We start from the raw sequence: 20721 nt of genomic DNA on the forward strand, positions 1-20721 counted from the left end.
GGTATCCGTGAGCTTTTCTGTCTTCACTCAAAAGATGCCTCCCTCTTCTTCCTCAGGTCCTCTCTTCAATCTCCTTTCCAAACTACCTTCCTAGAAATTCTCTTTTGACCATCACACAGACTTCCATCCCTGCTATCACCCCATTTTATACTGACCAAAATTGTCCGCTTCCAGGTTGTGCCTGCTGCATGCCTTGCACTCTCATCTTTCTCTACATCAGTTTGCTAGTGCACAGCACATAGCAGCCAACACCAGCAACAACCTCCCAAAAGACCCACAAAACATCCCATGCCAACTGAACTGAACTGTCCAGCATTGTAAAAGATTTCATCAGGATTTCACGCACACCTCTTCACCCTCAAAGGTGCTTACAGCATCTTGGAAGCATTTTTCAGTCAAAATTTCTCTAAGAGGCAAAAGTTCTTGTCAAGTAACAGAGCTATCTGATACAGAAGCAAACCTTTATGCACAGAGACATCTTCATTAAACAATATAAAGTACTTAATTAAAATTTAGACTTTGCTAATACAGACACTGACATTCTTCCCTGTTACCCTTTTAATGGTGGTGGAAAGGATTCCAAGTAAGCATTACAGATTACCCAATATATTTTTTTTGTCATTTATTGAAGTAACCATGTATTTTAATACACAGGAATGTCACAAACACAGAGTTTTCTAATATTTCTCAGAAACAGGATTTACTGTTCACAAGCAAACTGCCCCATATAAATTAATGCTAAAATTAATATATGACACCCATTTCCACATCAAGTAAGCTGTAAGCAGAAAACTGAACAGAAATGAAAGGTTATTGGCAGTAATAGTTGCAAATGGCTATACAGGGGACTTCTCCCTGATCACAACACTCATCTAAACATTGATTCAGCACACAAAAGCATTCTTCAGTAACCTGAATGGGACTTGCTAGTACATATTTTTATTAAGTTAGTTGAATCACACCATCTTTTGGTTTCTGGAAAGCCAAGAGACAAATATATTCCTTTAGAATCTACAGTGTCAGTCTCCCCAACACGTTCTTTCCAGAATTTGTGTTGACAAGCATTTCATTATTTCTGTTGATCCAAAGCACACATAAAAATGGCTTGCAGAGGAGGAAATTCTCTGTCCTTGCTTCATGCAATAGTTGCCATTCTGTAAGGTTAAAAACCTGGTGCCTTTAACCAGAGATAAGGGACAAATTACAACTTCTCATAAAATGTAGCAGATTCCTGTCACACCCAGCTTTTCAGTCCAGCTTACTCTTAGCAACTCTCTTGAAGATGCCAAGCTCTGCTGCTGCCTTGATACAGCCACGGAGCCCAGCCAAGGATCTGAGAGAGGTTCCCTTCCACTGTGCCACGTGTGAGCAGCTGTTGTCAATGCCACCAATATCCACCTTGTGATCACCTAGCACAAAGTCATCATCTCTAGCATACGAAGGATCCATGCTTTTCCCACAAATGCATGCATTAACTTGTGAAGAAAGGGCAATGGTGGACAAAATCTCAGCCCACAATCTCTGTATTTCATGACTAGAAACACAGTCCTCCCTTAAGCCTGGTGGGAATTGCCCACAGGGCTATGACCTCAAGGTGTCGTTTAACTCTTGACAAACTGAAAGAAGTTTTCATCAAGGAATAACATAAGCAGGCAGGCAAAGATTAAAAATAATTCTTATGCTGCATTCACATGTCAATCAATCTACTGTATCTAGGTATAGATCTAGACACACTAACAGGTAATCAACTTTCCCATCACAGGAAGGACTTTTAAAAGCATTACTTCTTGTTTCAGAAAACAGAATCTACTGCACACCTCAATTGAGGGAAAGTCTGTTTTCTTCAGGTAGCTTCTGAGAAAGCATAAAAGTAACAAAATTGTAGGAACATGAGAAATGCCAGAGGCACAGACCATACAACTCAGCTCACACTGCCCTGCTGAAATTCTTATTTGTCTGTCACCAATACAAGCAACAGGGGTACACAACAATTAAATACAATTATTATAACTTAATTCTTGACATAGATACATACTTTCAATTTTAGGACAACAGAGAATAAGAATTTTCCCAACAATCCACACACCGCATGTTTCTGGATGGAATCAAGATGAGGAGTGGAGGGTGTGAGAAGCTGCGTCCTTTTCCTCTCTCTTGAATTTGACAATGGTGTGTCTGCACTGGAGAAGGAATCAGAGCTTTCAACCATGCCATTGTCCCTCAGCATTTCTGCCTGTGTGCCTACCAAACTGCTCGGTTTTACTGAGCAACTTGAGAGACTGCTTTGGGACAATATACAGAAGAATACAAAAGAAAGTCTCAGTTTTGACTTCTTCATAAGTATTTACTTGAGAGCAAACCACACATTTTATGATTTTCTGAACCAAAGAGACAAAATCTTTACCATATTATTATTAGTAATCTGCAAGTGTCAAAGGTAATTAAGCAGTCACCCAGAGACAGAGACTATCAGACAATCCTGCTGTCAGCAGCACAGGCATCAAATACTTCTGCCACAAAAAGGATCAGCAGGAACAGAAGGATCAGTGACACCAATTCATTCCAAACAACTTTCAGGAAAGTAAATGCCATGGACAAGCAAAAAACGAGAGATCTCTCTACCCCGAACTGATATATAAACCTTAAAACTGCCAGAAGGTGTTCACACTGAGAAAAGCAAAAGCATAGCACTGACAAAGCAGCTGGTTAGGAGAATAGAAACCTCTGCTATGTGCTTCAAGGGTGCCTAAGACCCCTAACACAATATGAGGTTGAAAATAAAAAAAATAAAAAAATAAAGAAAGAAAAAAAGAGAGAGAATGGATAACAACAAGCATAATATTATATCTGATGAAGCCTACTAAGTCAATGACAGCAAGGATCAGAGAGGAGGCAAGAATTTGCAGTGAAGGCAAATTTTATCACAACTGCCTGTTTCAGGACTACTTGTGTCCTAAGCACTACTCTGGTTTAATCTCTATACATCAATATGGACTGCTGAATACTCCAGATTTTGAGAAGAAATTCTTTATAAAGATTAAAATGTATAGCGATAGCATGTATTTGCACACAGCGTAAGCGGAAGTCACAAGCAAATAGTAGAGATGACTTCTGATGTGACTCAGTCTAAAAAATGCAGAAGAAATCATTCCTCCCCTCACGGTATAAATCCTTAGTCCTCAGTGTTGCTGAGGACACATTAACAAAGCACCATACGATCATAACCAGAGGATCAATTCTACCTCCGCCAACCATCTGAAGGTTTCTTTTGGAAACAGCCCTGTTCCCCCCCACTTACTTAATGTAACTTAAGTATTCCCTTGTAGATGTTTTGACTTCATAGCAACTTAGAGTAGAAAGCCTTCCCACACCTACAGCTTTGGCCTCCTTAAAGGTACAAGTAATAAAATACAGTTTGAGATACAGCCATTCAGGATAAATTCTCTTTTGGAAGAGATTAAAAATTCATTCTCTTCCCAGAGCCAAGCTGGAGCAGCCAGGAGTATTCATATCTTCCTGCTATTAAGTCAATTAAGCAGGCAGTAAGGATTGCTGGGTAAAACGCAGCAATAAGGATTGCTGGGTAAAATGCAGCATGTATTTGCGTGCATGTAAAATGCAGACTCAACGAGTCTTAAAATGTCCTTATAAATACAGCAAAAATAGACCAATAAAATATTTTGTAATGACTATTTATGTGTGTACAGCAACTCATTATTTCAATTCTACGCATCAGGGATTTCTTGTTTCTTTCCTCTACTGCTTAAATAAATCTAAATAAATCATATATTTAAAAAAAGTTTATGCATCTATAACAACAGAAACAAATTCCATTTAACATCCAGCTGTCAAAGTCAGCCCTTCTGTCACTCTTTATTCAAGTCTGTTTTACATAATTCATGTCATCTTAATTATTTCCTTCTCTTTCTGGGTAGGATAGCACTTAAGGATGAGCCACTTGCAGCACAGTCATTTCCTTTGGAGATGATACGACTGCATGACATGATCACTCACAAAAAAATACACTGATGTTTTAAGGTCTCCAGGTGGGGAATTATGTATATGCACAGCCTATCATGATAGGACATTACTTGATCAACATAGTACAGCAATAAAAATAGCAGCATATATGCATAATACTGTGTTTTTATGTAGACATACTGTGCTATTAATAGTCTCCCTTTTTTGCTCCTTTAACTCCTTTACAAACAGATGCTGTCAGGCTTTATGGGAAACAGAAGAACAGAAGCAGAAGAACAGAGCTCAAACCATACATACATTTTTTTTCCTTCTCTAAAGTCCCCAAATTAAAAATTCTTAAGCCTCAGCCAAGGTCCTTCTAATCTTCCACCATTCCATGCTATTAGTCAGTTAGAAGGAATTACAAACACAGCTTTAATCACATGTATGCTAAAATATGTCTAAAGCAATACAAGCATCACTCTAGAAATATCCTATCCCATTTGCACAGGATAAATAATTTAATTGTTTTAAGCGGTCTAATCTATTAATGCCTGGAGAGGCTTTAATTTGGCCACTAAATTTCAAGAAGTTATGTTTGTCAATTCAATATAGTTAACAGCCATAAATCAACTTCCTTGCTCTACATGACTAATGAATTTAATACATTATGAAAAAAGCCAATTTCTGGAATTAAGGTATTACTCCAAAATATCCCTCACTCTCTCTTATCAACCAGCATGTTTTCTGTTCCTTCTCTGTCTTCTCTGTGGCCTCCTGAAATCCACAGCAAGGGACCTTCAAAAGCGATAGGCTGGATACTGCAAACATGTACTCACAAGGAGGACCACTGTGACTCAGGAAATGTTCTCGGTTGAGCTGAGCCACTAGTGAACAACAGTACTTTGAATTACCCAGAACCTCCAGAATCAGCTCTTGACGCTTCAAAACACCATTAGAACATCACTGACCACAACCAATGCTTTCTAGGCTATAAATTTATCTGGTTTTGTGCCCTGTGCCTACAGTCCTGTACTTTCCACCCTGCTCTGCTGTTCAGATTGCTTTGCACACCACCTCAAGTTAATCAGAGCCTTAGCAAAGCATGACCGCTTACTTAAAGCTGAGCTGAAATGGCAGGAAATCCTCCATGCTCAGGGTTTTTGCCATCTCAGAGAGCAGACAAGGCCAGGAATATGAACACGGATTTACCTGCTAACGCTGGCAGAGCCACACGCACAGCCCAGCAAAAGTCAGGGACTCCACCTCATAAGGAGCTAGGAAGACCAGAGGGATTTAACACTGCTACAGAACAAAAGCCTTGTAAAAATATTAACTTAATTTCGCACTGGCTGACCGTGCAACCTGAATAAAATTATTTTCCAGTTATGTGGCATAAACCACTGAGATACAGATTCCCTATTCAGTGCAAAACCTGAATGTGAAGGTAGCCTATCCATCCACTTCCTGTTCAGGTAGTAGGAAGTCAGTGAAAATAGAAACTGCCTTTCCTGGTGGTGATACCCCCACAGAAGGCATTTGCTAGTGCAGCCATACAAAGACTGCATTGAACACAGCAGATCCTTAGCACTTGCAAAATCAGGGTGCTCCAACTGCAGTCATCAAAGTGTAGCTCACCTAGAAAAGTTCAGGACCTAGACTTCCACATAGTCTAATAAAAGTCCCTGCAGCCACATAAAAAAAGATACAAGGATTACTTAGAAATAAGCAACAACAGCACAGGTTTCACAATTACAGAGAAAACACAGCAATTACCTAGGAGCAAAAGGTAACTGAGAAGCTCTTATAAAGAAAGAAAAAAAATCTAGCAGATGTAAAGCCAGGAGAAAATAGAAGTTATTAAAGCAAGAGTTACACCTTTCTCCACTGCTTAATAATGAGAGGATAATAAGATGATAATAAAGCTAAAAGCTTGGATAAGGAAAAAAAAATAAGCAGTTTGAAGTCAGAGGCTATTTTCTTGGTCATATTATGGAGTGACCTTTCTTGGAACCCATTTGCCTACCACAGCCTTACACACCATGGGAAAAAGTGGGATATATGGTCACAGCACAAGTTCATTGATTAGGAATCACAGAAGTTTGGAGGTGCCAAGCTGAAAGTCACACCTGTGTGGCATATTAAGACAGCGTTTTTTCAGCATTATGCATGGTGGAGCAGCACAGCCTTAACAGACATCTGGGACAGTGCAACTGCCTTTTTCATTTTGCAGTTTCAAAAAGAAACAAATGACCAACCAATATACATGCACACACATACCCCATTAACAATCTGGATTTGCTAGGATATTGTAACACCTTTGGGGGCTTCTGGATGTTGATACTTGGTTTAATTCTCTGAAGCAATGATTAGTTACTTCTACTTTCCTTCTTGATTTTAGATCAGTTCTACTCTGTACATGTAAAGCAAGAATTGTGATGCTTTCTTTTTAAAAAAGGCTGTCCTTTGCTATATTTCTGTGCACATGTTGCTGTACTTTCTCATATGTACATCCCTCTCTACATATATGCAAATCTATATGTATATACGAACATGCCAAATATTGCACATTAAAGAAATGTATGTATTTAAAACATCCTACTGTGTACTGTCTGTTTTGGAAATAGACATCTGGAAGAAGAAAAAAAGTATAGAAGAAATGCTTAATGTAACCAAACTAGATTTTTTACACTTTTGTCAACCTACAGAAAGAAAATTTACCTGCTACTTTTTGTTCTGCAAGCAAATTAACCTTTACTGCACTAGCTTTATCCAGAGACACCCAGGCTACATCATATAGGAATGCAGCAAGACCATCTTGCTTTTCAATATATTTTTAACTGCCATAGAAGATAGGACAGGTACACTTTTATCACTGTTACAATGACATACCCCTGCAAATCTCAGTCTTTCAAAATCTTTTATTTTCCAATGTAGTCAAAGCATTTTTGTACCATTTTGTTCTAGTTAAGCCCTCCCCTTGGACAAGGTCTGGGCAACCAATGGCTGACAGTGGCTCCTGTTGCGGCACAGGGATGTCAAAATTACCCAGCGTTTACCTCAGGACCTCATATTCACAAGTAAGTACTCCAGCCATTCTTGCTGCCAATGCTAAACACATCTTTAAATTAGCATCACAGCCACTGTGGCTTTGTTTCTCTTCTAGATGAGTAACACTGGACTGGGACCAAAGCCTGATCTGTCCTACAGATGTCTTCCTTCCCATAACACACTTAATAAAATTCGAGATAGTCAAAAAGAGATGGGCTTTTGATTTCACATTCCTCTTTCACAGCTGTCTTATTCCTGCTTAAACAGAAGAATGAAATTATGCATGGAAACACTTCTGAGAATTCTCTTCTCCATGGAAGAAGAAAAAATGCCCGGCATACTCAGAATTCAAATCAGAACCAGAAGGGCCTTGATTCCATGTATGTGTTCTCAGTATGATACACATTTGAAAATCACGTGGTATATGCCAAACTTGAGGTTTCTTTCCTGGGAAAAAAAGGAGTACGATGTAACCTTGGGTCATAAGAGGTTACACAATCAGGATTTCCCACAGCAACACTAAGGAAATTAAATTAATGGTGAAGATGCTCAGCTGCTGAAATGCAAGGAAACCCTGGAAGAAACTAACATGATTAAAAAATCTGAATTAATCCTTTTATGCAGAGCCTCAAACCACAGATTTGGCAGGTATACTCCTCAAACTCACTTATTTATTCATTCATTTTAGTGGCCATGCTTTTCTTTGTGAATTATTCTTATAATTCAAGCAGACATCTAAGGAAGTGCCCAGTTCTCACATATTTTAATACACATTCTATAGTCTCAAAACTGAAAATTTTTGAACTATGTATCCATTTCTCTGTGTGTATCTGTGTACATTTCCAAAGATGACAGTTGAAAAAGGGAATATTTGGTTTTAATCTCTTAATTATGCTTTTTTTTTCCCCCTTGGTGCATTAATTTGACAGCTAAGTGTTTCTGCTCTCACTGACGGGTGACACAACAGAGCCTATCAGAGCCCAAATTTTTGGCACCGCCTCACTCCTACTTTATGCTTGAGGCTACTTCCCTTCTGACTGATTCTTAATTTGAATAAGCTTTCACTGAAGACTGTATCAGAACGGCAGCAAGTTAATCTTATTAAACCATATGAGTTTAAAAAATCAGAGCTTGATGTCAGGCAGGCTGCATTCAAATTGGTATACTTAAGATCCAAATTAGATCATGAGCAAAACATTAAAAGGCACTAGAGCCACTTAAGAGTGAACTTCCATTTCCAAAAGAAATTTCTGGACATTGGGAACCTAGGACTTGTGCCAGTTCAGTCGGAGTAAGGCTTCTGGCTGCAGTGAGTGCTTTCAAGTGTTTTGAATGCTCAAAATGTAAGTTACAGAGAAAGGCTGTAAAGACGTAAGCATTTACCTCACCTATTGTCAATACTAGCACAAATACACAGGCCCTCCTGAAGGATATTTTAGTTTCAGGAGGTTTCTACTCCCACTCAAAGTCTCCTGACAAAAAATACCTTTGGGAGAAGCTGTGTCAACACTCACTGAATCTGCAAGCTGATGCAATGAGGTGCCTTTTAAGCACTATAAAAGAAAATTTACATCCTCTTCCTCTCCTTTCACTCTATAAAAAGTACTTTTGGTTTTTAAACAATTGACAAATGTTTACAACTTCAGTTTCACTTTAGTCACCTCTTGGCATAGAAGACTGAAGTCATTAGATATGGAGGAAGGGATGCAATTCACCCTTGGCTTGCCAACCCACTCACATGAGCAGTGTGCAGCTAAGTAGGTGGCTGCTTAGTTGTCCTTAGACCCCCTTGAGTTCCAGCAACTTAGTGAGATGATCCACCTGGTACTTTTGACATCTGGATGCCATCCAGGCCACAAAAACAAAGTTTGTGGACATCTACTGGAGTGCTTGTTCCCGTGCTGGCTTCAGACAGCCCTTGTCACATGCAGGGTGTTACACAAGCAACAAAGTGTTTCCTGGATTGCAACTTGACACCACAGACATTAGCTTCATTGTAAAGAGTTAAAGCCAGGCACTAAACATCTAGCTACAAGTGCAACTAATCAACCAAAATTGATTTTCCAGAGCTCAGTCTAATCCACTGCATTTGAAGGTGACCTATGTTCTTTGTGTGTACGTATAGTTAAGGGGGTTGGCTTGGTTTTTTTTAAGGTATCTTGGTTGCAAGATGCCTGTGGTCAGCTGCCAACAACCTTGCCAGTCATTCAAAAGGGTGCAAAGGATCACTTCTGACACATGCAGATTTTAGAGAGATCCTAAAGATTTCTCCCCTGCTCCCCCAAATATCAACAGTGGATATTACTCATCTGCCTTTCTACGTGCAATTCTCCATTATCCATGGGAAAATAACTCACAGTACCAACTTGAGCACACTTTCAGTCCACCAACACGCCTGAGCATGGTGATTCACACCCAGACACCTGCAACAAGCACTGTGTTTTGTGCAGAACTAACCTTGCTCCCTCCAACCTGATGGTTGCTTTTATATTTTACTCCACATGTTTGCTAGTATGTCAAGGACATCAAGGACCAAGCTTTACTTTCCACCAGTGCTAGCTGGGCACCGCTGTAATCATTTAAGTGGAACAATCTGTTCCAAGTGACCAAGAGAACCAATAATTTATCAGGAACAGAACAGGCATTTTGGGGAAGGACATAATTATATTTGTGTGGTTTGTAATACTCTTGAGTCAAATAGGGACATTTCACATAATTCAAAGCCACTTGGGGAAGGGAAGAGAGAATGCAGGCCTTTCAAAGCAGAAATAGCCTCAAACTCTCAAATTTATCACAGACATTTTTTTTCTGCCTCCTCTGTTCTTTCAATTTTACTTAAAATAAAGAAAACCTTCAGCAATTGAGTAGGCTTCCCAAAAGGGGATGGGGGGGAAGAGAAGAACAAATAATAATCAGAAGATAACATCTTGCCTTTATATAGGTATATGATGCAGCCTGAAATAGAATGCTGTACTGTTTGTTCATCTTGTCTCAAACATGGCAATGCCAAATTAAAACTAACAAAAAACCTTCACACACTTTCAGCAAGAACCTAAAACCACTCCTATAAGAAGAAATATTTGAAAGATCATAACTTCCTCCCTTGAAGAACAGATAAGTTAGAAACAATATGACAAACACATACAAGCTAATGAACAGAAATGGAAAAAATAGTAGCTTGGATGCCCCTGTTCTCACAGTCTGAGGAGGGATGGCAATGAAACTAAAACCTGACAAAAAGAAATTGTTTTTCACATGATAAGCTATTATCCTACTGGATTTAGAGCTCCTAAAAGTCATCACGACCAGGGACTTGATGAGATTCAGAAAGGATTTGGCCATTTATATGAACAGCAAAAATATCCAGCAATTGCAATTAATGCTAACAAAGAAAATCTAGACAGAATATGAAAGAACTTGGGCATTGGAGTGAAAGCCCATCTATATAAGGAATCAGGATGAAAAAAAGCATGTGGTAGCAGAGATGCCACATCCTGCCCTAAGGCAGGCAGGATAGGGGACAAGGACAGACCAGTGACTGCATGGGTAAACTCTATTTCCATTCCAGCATATTTTCTTCTGGACAATTCCAAATCCTCCCTTCTTCCCTTGCATTAGTTTTATGCTTTTTTATGGTTCTCTTGAGCATAACTCCATCTCCCATTCCTCACTGTGTCCCTGCAATAAAGTTTTTCCTTCTTTGTCACAAGTCCTACTCTGGGTAACAGCATGTAATATACTGCCTACTAGGAACTGAGTGCTAAGGTCGTAATTCAGTCTGGAGGTTCTACTACTGCCTGTAAACTACTCACTGTCTCCCAGTTTACGATGTCAGCAGGACTCCACCTGAATTAAGGCTTCTACTGTAAATAACTGACACCAATGTATTATCTTATACATAATGCATAGAAGATGGCTCCAATAATAAATTCCATATCCTGCCTTTCCTTTCCACTACAGTTGCAGCCTGCCATCTTTTATGCATTCTGCTTACTGATACATAAAATCCTTCTCCTGAATCATAATGGCAGCAAAACCTTTCCTTGGGTCACTGCTTCTGATAAAAGCTATTCATTCCCTCTTTTCCCCAAAGAGATTGAAATAAACTTCAGCTCATCCCACTAACAAAGCTCACACTCAAATTTAAGGACCATGCTGATGTTCCAGGAACATTGCATGTGTCAGTCCATAATTTTGATACTGGCAAGTGAATGATTTATGCCTAATGCCCATCTTCTGCCTGTTTGCAAGTTGGTATCAGCAGCGTCATTACACAAAATTGCAAAACTGCACTGTGGATGCCAAACTGCAAGCATACAAAGATAAGTGAGGCCTGCAGACAATGCTTCCAGCCCCAAAGAGGAGTACAGAAAATCCAGGCACACACACAGAGTGAGTGTGGTATAAGCCAGCAGTAGTTTTACACATCTTGGAACTGAATATGGAGTTCAAGCTCCAAACATTCCACAAATGATATAGTCAAAACTGCTGAATGAAAGCTTTGAAATATCCCACAGAATAGACAATCCCCTGTGTACAAACCCAATTTTGACCTCAGGCACAGACTAACTGAGTTCTTTTGTACACGAATTAAAAAAAGCAAAAGAAACTGATATAGATGCACTACTTCAAAGTCATCTTACCTCACAGCGCTTTAGCCATTATTTCTAGCCAGAAGACTAATTGGAGAAGCAGCATGTATGTATCTTCTTACTTAAACCAAATTATTCCTTTGTTATGTTAAGATAGTATAAATCCATTTAACTTGAATAAACCTTATACACCATCTTGCAATGCTCTAAATCACTTTAAGCCTCATGACAAAAAGACCATCTGAAGACCAAGCCCTGTGATGTCCTCATAAGGCTGTTATTTTCAGGCTGACTGAAGAATCTTCTATGTTTATCGCTTCAGCAATTTAGGCATTGAGCAGGAGTTGCTATAGGCAGAATGCAGATGCCTGGATTTAAACTTTGTTCTTTGGGCACCTCGGATAATGGTTTTCATGGTACAAACCCATGTTTCAGCAAAAACAGAGAGCAGTACTCAAGGAGCTAGAGCTGCATCTTCTCTGATCGCCTTCCTTGCAGTTACAGGAAAGCTTCCTATGCGCTTGCACCCACCTCCTGCAACACAGTAATAAATGCAGTATTGATGCCAGTGGACACCTCTATCAGCAATGTTTCCATCTTTGATTAACACTTCTCTGTGTACAAATTAGTAGCTGCTATTCTCAACAAGCCTCAAAAGTTCAGAAAAATAATGACAGAAGTATGTTTCACATAGGTCTTCTCCCACTGGCAAAAGCAACAATGCAGCAGGTTGTCAAGGGCTGGCCAGTCCCTTCTCTCTGACAGGCTGGAGCTAGCCACTTTCACACTAGTAAAGTAATAGATGGAGTAATAAACCTGAATTTTCCCTGCATGGTTTTCAGCACATCATTTGTTCAGCACTTCCGAGGCCACTTCAAGACATGATTTATCCAAGAGATTATCTCATGTCTTCTCTTTGTCAGTTAAGGCCAGTGAGGGGGAAAAAATGAAGCTGTCTTAGAGTACAGTAATGATTAATACCTCCAGCTTCCTCCAGCCTGTGCACTACGGGAAGGCCTTTCCCTTTGGCCATGAAGGCCACTGGTTGCCCATTGCTTTCTCAGCTTAAGCCTGGATTTTCTCAAATGGCAGCACATTGAGTTTGCATGCTAACAGGAACCAAAAACCAGCAGCCACAGCACAATGCAACTGTCCATTTACTTACTTACTTTAAGTCTGGTGCTTTGTAGCCGGCCACAGCTACCAATTGGTACCTGGAGAAGCCTAAAGCATTATTTTTGATCTGCAGAGCCTTCCCTAGTTTGGAACCTGATTACTTTCAGAAACTACCATCTCCCCTTCATCTGTTACCATGGTAGCTGCAATCAGCTGAGATGCCTGGGCTGACAAGCCCTGATTTACTAGGGTACCAGGGCAATTCCAGGGGGCTGTCACTTTTAGAATTTACTCCTCTGCTTGGGTCTGAGAGCATTTTCAGGAAAGGAAGAGGTAGGATAAATTAAGACTGTACAGGCTGGGAAATAGCAACCTTTTTTAGAGTGACTCAACAGCTCCGTGCACATTGCTCCACTAGCACTCACTGGTGTTTTTGGTTTTGTTTGTTACTAATAGTATATGTGCCCTTGTCACACGGCCAAGGTGCAGATGAGATTAGTAGACTTTGTTTCATTTTAAAATATCTTTCTGCATGGTGATAAAATAGGCTGTTTAACCAAGTGATGAGACCTGTTTTCTAGCCTTTAAAATCAGAATTCAGGGAATGTGAGCTACAGTATTCCCTGTTTATTTCTGCTGGTTGCACATTAGTATTTTTCTGTATTGATGTTTTTCACATGGAGATCTCAAAAGCATCAGACTTACACTTCCCAGAAAGAGAAAAGCCTAGCTTCCCATTGCAACATCTCAGTCTTTCAGAAATGCATTTCCCATGCCATCTGTGTGAAAACATATTTAGAATAATCAGTACTATCTTGGCACTCTTCACAAAATGTACTCGGGATGTAAGGGAAGGTCGAGCGGTTCTTATCAAATGGGGCATTCAGCATCCAAGTCAGAGGTGATGGCAACGTACAAGCAGAGGGCTGTTTCCTGAGAAATATGTCACTAACTTTGCAGACACAACTGTGCTGCAATTCTGCCGAAGCTTGCTCATCCAGTCCTACTGACAGCCTTGTTATTACAGAGCTTCCGGGTCTGGAGCTCTCCTTGTCCTGTGCATCCTCTCACATGCACCAGGACAAGCTACTTAATATAAAAAACACTATGAGAACATCCCAAAATTGGTATGATCAAAACCAGTGGCCACTTAAAAATGGTTAACATGAATTACCCTATCTCTAAAATACAGATAACCCTGCCTCTCCATTTCCCAGTGCAAGAGCAGATCACTGGCATTTGAAAAGTGCCTTGAAAATCACAGGTGTCGATAAGCATCAATAACAGCACACCACGAGATGCAATATTATTACAATAATAATGGAACTCATTTTACACTCCTGTATTTTTCAGGTTATCATCCAAAAACATTGATGAAACACAGCCCTTCAGGAGATGAGAAAAATCTTTGCAGTGTAATGCAAGCTGATTCATAGGATGTCTATATTTTAACCAGCACTGTGCAAAGTGTCCGTTGCCATCCTTCTGACTACCAGGACAGTTGCGACTGCTCCTCCTCACATGAAAGGATCAGGCCCTCTGAATCATGAAACTAAATGGAAAGCAGATGACAACACTCTTAACTACACTTTTTTTTAACTCTAGGCTTCATCGATTATGTCAATACTGAAACCACAGGGACAAACCACACAGATTATACTCGAACCTAAAGGAAACTAGCTCAGCTAAGCAACTGCAGTCCAACATGATGGCATCTAGTAACTCCCAGCTGTGCCTCCCACAGAGCTACTAGAAATTCTGTATCAGCTCAGTCAGCAGAGCAGACTAGCAGAGCTGCAGCATCCACCTGCCAGGTCCTGAGCTGTGCCACACAACGATGCTTTATGTGGGGCAGACAGCACCATACCCAGCTGCAGCAGAGCAGAGGATACAAGTCCCGATGCACTGTGCAGGCAACACATCCTCCTCTACAGGAGCCACAGGTTCTCTGTCCTGGGTGCAGCAGGAAGCTCTGGGCAAGAGGTGTCTTTCCTGTGGGACACAAAATAGGTCCAGTGCTTTCTTGAGGGAAAAAGAGAGCTGAGCAGTTTTCAGCCCTCACCCCCAGGCCAGAAGTGGCAACAGTAGCACATGAGCTATGCAACACTCTACTGTGGCAAGAAGCAAAATTTGCCCCCTTTGCAAACTGCGCTGAGTTGCTGAGATACCAGTTCCCAAGCAAGAACTTTCTACATTTTCTACCTTTTAAACTTTGAAAAGGCAGAAGGAATTTTGCTTGGATTTTAGAAACAGCTGCTGAGACCTGTGAACACTTCTCCCCTTGCTCCTCAGTTACACCTGCTGGTTTCATCTTATTATTCCATCCCTCCTGTCCCTCCTCCAGCTTAAGAGTAGCAGACAATGGTTGGGGCAGATGACGATACCTTTACTGCTGACATTGGGAAAGCAAAAGGAAAGCCTTGATCTCGCATTTAAGGCAAAAAAATGTGCATGATCTCTGTAGGTGCACCTATATGCCAGTCGTCCTACTCGGACTTCCCCCACCCCCACCCCCATTTTAACATTCCTACAGGAAAGGATAAAGAGCTTAGTAAAACAGGCTGTTGCAAATTACGAAGTTAAGCACAAAGGTGGTACTGACAGCAGACAGATCTGTGAACAAACATGTAAAACCTCATCCACCCATCTTCTTCATTCCATTGAATGACAAACGCTGAAGCATGAGCTTCAAAAAGCAGCACGTGCTGGCATGTTTGTCTGAATCAAGGAGGAAGCAACTAAATGCTTAATTCCTTCGCTCACACTGCAGCCTTAAATTTGGGTGGCAGTTTTACGAGGTGACTAGCTCCACCAAATTGTAGCGAAAACACCAGCATGCAAAATGTAATACATATTTTGTCTTCCTGAGCCGGGCATCTTCTTGGTCGAAAACATCCAAAAGAAATTCAAGAGAGCATGCTGAAAGCTATTTTTTGTTCAGGGTGCTTTTTAATAGACTAAATGGCAGTGTTAACACTATAAAAACAAAGGCAATTCTTATGAGAATAAGGAGGCTGCTCTTCCTTATTGTTCACCAAGAACCCTGGCTGTTTGAACGGATGATATGTTAATTTTGTGGCACAGTTTCTCAGGGGAGGACATAGTGAAGTCTTCCATGGTACAGTGCCCACAGATTACAACAGGCATGGTTAGAATTGTTTGTTAAGGCCCTCGAAAAGATGCTTCTCCAAAGCAAACATGCTATGAAATACATATTTCTCTAAACATATCAGAAAAAATTCAGTCCATAAAGCACTCTGAGTTTTTATAGGCAGCTGCTGCTCAAATGCTTGAAGGAAGAAATGGCAAGTAAGAAACAAAACAGGCCATAGCAATATAATTTCCTACAAAATAGCCCTCTACAAGTTGTTTAAATGTTTTTTTACTTCAAGCAATACTCTCAAGATTTGAGAGATTTTTCAGGGCAACATTTGCATTAAGAACTCCTTTTGTCCCCCTTTGCTCAGGAGGCTGTACAAACACACCATCAGATTTATGCCTTTCCCTTTCAAAATCACCCCACATATTCATCCACAAAATTAATTTAAAGAAACACCCAGAAGAAAGAAACACGCTAACTCACCTGTTCAATTTTCTTTTTTATTTTGGGGTGGGAAGGTTTGTGTGTGTGCGCTGAGGGAGTAACTGCTAATATCTACCGTAAATGTGCTCACTTGCAGCCCCAGCTCACATACTAACAACATTTCTGTCTTATACACACTTTTCTTCCCATCTTTCCTTCTCCCCCTCCCCACAGCCATGCCAAAGTGTGTCTAAGTCAGCTGTACAGAGTAGCTAATTAAAAAATGCCAACAGTTAGACAACTTACTCTAAAACCTACAAGGCAACTGTGTATCCGCAAATGCAATAATTAATCAATGCATAATAAGAATTTACTGCACATATTGTTTCTCTTTGCATATGCAGACAGCTTCAATTGCCATGCAGGTTATACTGTCATGAGAATCTTTAGTTCCCAGTAGCTGCTTTCCCACCCTGCAGCATTAGCAAAGACAAGCTCATTGTATTAAAGCTTGAATTCATGTGCAAAACCACCCAAATACTGCTAAATTTATTAATTTCACAGGTAGAGGCTTTTAGAAAAAAATGCCACAGTTAGTGCCACAATTACTAGGCTGTCACAATTCTCCTTTTAAAGTACTTTTTTCTGAGGCTCAGCTATAAGGCATATTTCGAGCTGTGAGCTGGCAGACTGGTTTGCATCTGAAGAACATATTTCATTTTAATGGTTTTATTTTTAAATTGAGATTTGAGAAACTCTTTGAATTAATGGAGATTAAAAAAAGAGATAAGACTGACGTAAAATGCAAAGTAGAGTATTTTTCTTCTTTTAACCTGCCTTTTAACTAGAATCAGGTTATATTTATTTTCAAGAAACTCAATAGTACCCAATTAATAACACAACTGCACACTTCGTGAAAATTGATAATTGAATGGCTTAAATGGAAAGAGCCACTACCCTTTCTTGAGCCTGGCCACTGATAAACAGCACCAGACAAGGACTCACAGATATTCAGTCAGTAAAGATTTGCTTTTCCCTTGCAAGAAATTTCCCCTTCAGTGGCCATCCTCTACAGCACCATTTCTGCCCAAATGGGAAAACAGAGATGCTTTAACCCAGAGATGCACTTCCCTACTAACTCTCTGCTAAGCCATTTGAGTCTGCAGTGATGGTATCTGGAGCTGAGTAATCAACGTGAGTTTTCATCCTAGCACCATGGACACACACATGATTATGTGCCCTCCGTGACAAAAGGACTAATGCTTATTGCAGACTTGCTACATGTGGGGACTGATCAGAAGATTGCAGAGCTCTGCATTTGGCTTGGAAGATTTGGCCTGGAGGATGCTACTGCATACATATAAAAATATTAATACTTTGTTCTCTGTAATGTCCCACAAAGGGGATGACATAGTTTTATTCTGCCAATATGCAGAAGATTAAGGGTTTCTGCTTGAAGCCACTAACAACCTGAACAGAAGAATTACAGTAATTCCACTAAAACCATGCCAAATCCAAGGGACTGGCTGATGGCATGTTCATTTGTCTTGAAAAATGTAACCAGTACAATCCTACAAACAAGACTTCAACCAGATAGGCAAGGAGGTTCAACTTAAATAATGGGCTTATAGGAACCATTTTTCACAATACCTCTCAGCATTTTGAGATCTAAATCTTTGACATAGAGCAGTTGTAAAGGGAGCTCAAAGAATAATTGTTAGCATGTCAAATATAGATGAAACTCATGCTTTCTTTTGTGTTGCTCACAGAACTCAATTTTTAGTGCAAAGTGTCTCACAGCAAACAATAGCAAGATACTCCACTGAAACCTTGCACTGCTTTAGCCATTAGGTCACCATGCAAACACTGCTGTCATGACTTCAATTAGCAACACTTTGCCTATGTCAATACCATTATTAATACCCCAAAATTCTCATTTTGATTACTATTTAATTAAAAGCCAAATGTACTGAATAATTATTCATGTGCTGTTATTAGGAGTAATGCACTGAATGCAATTACATGTCAAGCACTTTGACTTGTTCTTCCCACACCTCTTGTGCCAGAAAATACCCTGAAAAACTCAGCAACAGTTAAAGGCTTTCCATAACCAGGATACCTCTAGGTTGGAATAAATTCTTAGGCCCTGGCTCTGCAACACAGGAATCTGTCTACACGGCCTATATCTTCGTTACCACTTCCAGATGCAATAGTCACAGTTAGTAGTAATAGTCATTACAGAGAAATTCAGCAAGTCTTCTGCAAAAGGCCAGGTTGGATGAGGCCTTAGGTGGCATGGTTTAGTGTGGGGTGTCCCTGCCCATGGCAGGGGGGTTGGAACTAGATGATCTTAAGGTCCTTTCCAACCCTAACTATTCTGTGATTCTATGATTCTAAAACCAATGTGAATGCAAATTCTTGACTGGGAATTCAGATCCTCCCTAAAACTAAGCCTGGCACCACAAGGAAGGATGGAGACTTTTTTTTTTTTTTTTCTTTTTTATATTTTGATAAATGTAAATTATTCTGAACAAATTATTAATTGTTTAAAGGAGATTACTGGCCATCTGTTTGAACACAGCACAGAAAACAGTGAATGTGTATTTGAGAAAGACTCCGCTTACAAGTTCACTAAGAGTTTTGATATTTAGGTATTTCAGAGATAAAATTGGGATGCAGTGAGTATCAAGATAACTGATTAGTAGTACTTACAGCAGTTATTATTTATATGGCATGACGCTAACCCAACTCTTTTAAACCCACAGTCAAGCAATGACAGCTTTAATTCCATGCATGTACATAGGGACTAAGTACCTGCATTTTCTCATGCACACCCACAAATTGGTGTGTACATACCAGATTAAAAAACAACAGTCAGCAAACAAAGAATATTAAATACTATACCTTTGAGTCATAATCTTATAGGCATCTGGCAGATAACAGCGGATATTCTCCATCTGAGCAGGATCAGAGTCACAGATTTTATCATCAGTCCTCCCATAGTTGGCACTTTCGATCATGATAACATCTGTTCCCGGGCAGCGAAGCTCTATGGGGTAACTCTCACAGGACAGCTCCCTTCGGACCACAGCCATGGGGACTGGGGCACGGCTGAAAGCTGCAAGGATTAACACAGAAAGATAGCAAACATTTACCTTCCATACTGAAGCAAGAATTAAAAGCAGAATGACATTTAGCAGCAGGTTTTATCCATATGCTGTACTGAGATAGTTTTGGTATCTTTTGAGATATGGTCTGCAGAAATGAGGTCCAATCCCTGGCTTGCTGGCGGCCCAGAGAAATCACTTCTCCACCCAGCAACTTGATTTTTTCATCTCAAAAATAAGCTAACAATTCCTTCTAAACAGGGCTTTAGAAATCAACAGCAACTATGGCATTGTTATTCTACTTACCAGGTGAAAAAGCTAGTTGCCTTTGATAATACAAAATTACAGTCCTGTGTTGTACCTGATCCACCGGGGGAAATTTTCTGACAACAAGCAATCCAAGCACCAGGATCCCACCTGCTCAGCAAGACTGCATCTGCCCTACTGCAGATGTAATAACATCTGCATTGCTCCTGCTCCTTTTTCTTGATCCTTAGAAAACATGAGACTAATGGGTTTTGCTGTAGCCTGCAGCATGCCAGCGAATGGCCTGCAGGTTCTGGCAACTATGCCAAAGTTTGGGCCCTGCAATGATATTTTCTATGGAAAGGCCAATATACAGGACAATGAGTGATTAAGGTTCAGTCTCAGCTTTGTGTCGGATCTGCCTGGATGTTCAATAGTGGCACACACTTGTAAAGTTAATTTAAAGAGCTCTCAGAAATCTTACCTGTTTTAAAAGAAATCCAGGCTACAGTTTGCAAAAGAAAAAAGAAACACACTTTGAGAAACCTTGAAAACAAAGCCCTAAAGTATTAGTGAATAAACTCATCACATGACAAAATGCAATAATATTTCCGATCTTTACAGCCTCTTTGATTTAAAGATCTTCAACAGCTTGAAAACTTGAATGTATTAATCCCCCAAATATCCATATGAAGTATAGATTGTCTTTCTCATCTCAACCACAGAAGATCTCACAGGAAATACATGGCAAACCTGGGCACCAAATACGTTGATTTACCAGCCGAGCATAATCAGCCATGAGCTGAAACAATAGCCAACCCTTTTCCTTTCCTTATTCCACAAGAATGAAAAAAATCACCCACACCAAAAATGTTTCCAGCTGTAGGGACAATGTGCCCTTCCAGCTCCTAAACTAAACTAAACATATCAACTAAGTCTGCATCCATGTGATGGTCACAGAGCAGTCAGGGAAGGTTTAACCCTGTAACAGATCAAGGGCCCATCTGACACCAAGCATCTTTCAAGAACTCACTACCTCCCAGCCCCACTATAAAACCATCAAAGTATGCTCCCCAAAACCCAAAAATCCCTTCCATTGCGCTTTTATTCTGTCACATAAAACTTT

At 40.1% G+C, this 20721-nt stretch overlaps 1 protein-coding gene across 17 annotated transcripts in view; it reads right to left on the reverse strand.

Annotated features, from left to right (window-relative positions):
- The window catches only part of ADGRL3 (adhesion G protein-coupled receptor L3), a gene marked incomplete at its 3' end in the record, with an annotated part of 327501 nt that overhangs the window by 248051 nt on the left and 58729 nt on the right, over positions 1-20721 (reverse strand). For 16 of the 17 annotated variants that reach the window (XM_080613903.1, XM_080613905.1, XM_080613916.1 and 13 more), the window contains exon 2: positions 19147-19360. In XM_080613903.1, the coding sequence (XP_080470029.1) occupies positions 19147-19360 (214 nt within the window). Of the gene's footprint in view, positions 1-19146; positions 19361-20721 lie in introns of those variants that run through there. The other variant, XM_080613909.1, reaches the window with a different exon arrangement.

The sequence above is a fragment of the Psittacula echo genome (assembly GCF_963264785.1).
Source record: "Psittacula echo genome assembly, chromosome: 1".
Classification (NCBI taxonomy): domain Eukaryota; kingdom Metazoa; phylum Chordata; class Aves; order Psittaciformes; family Psittacidae; genus Psittacula; species Psittacula echo.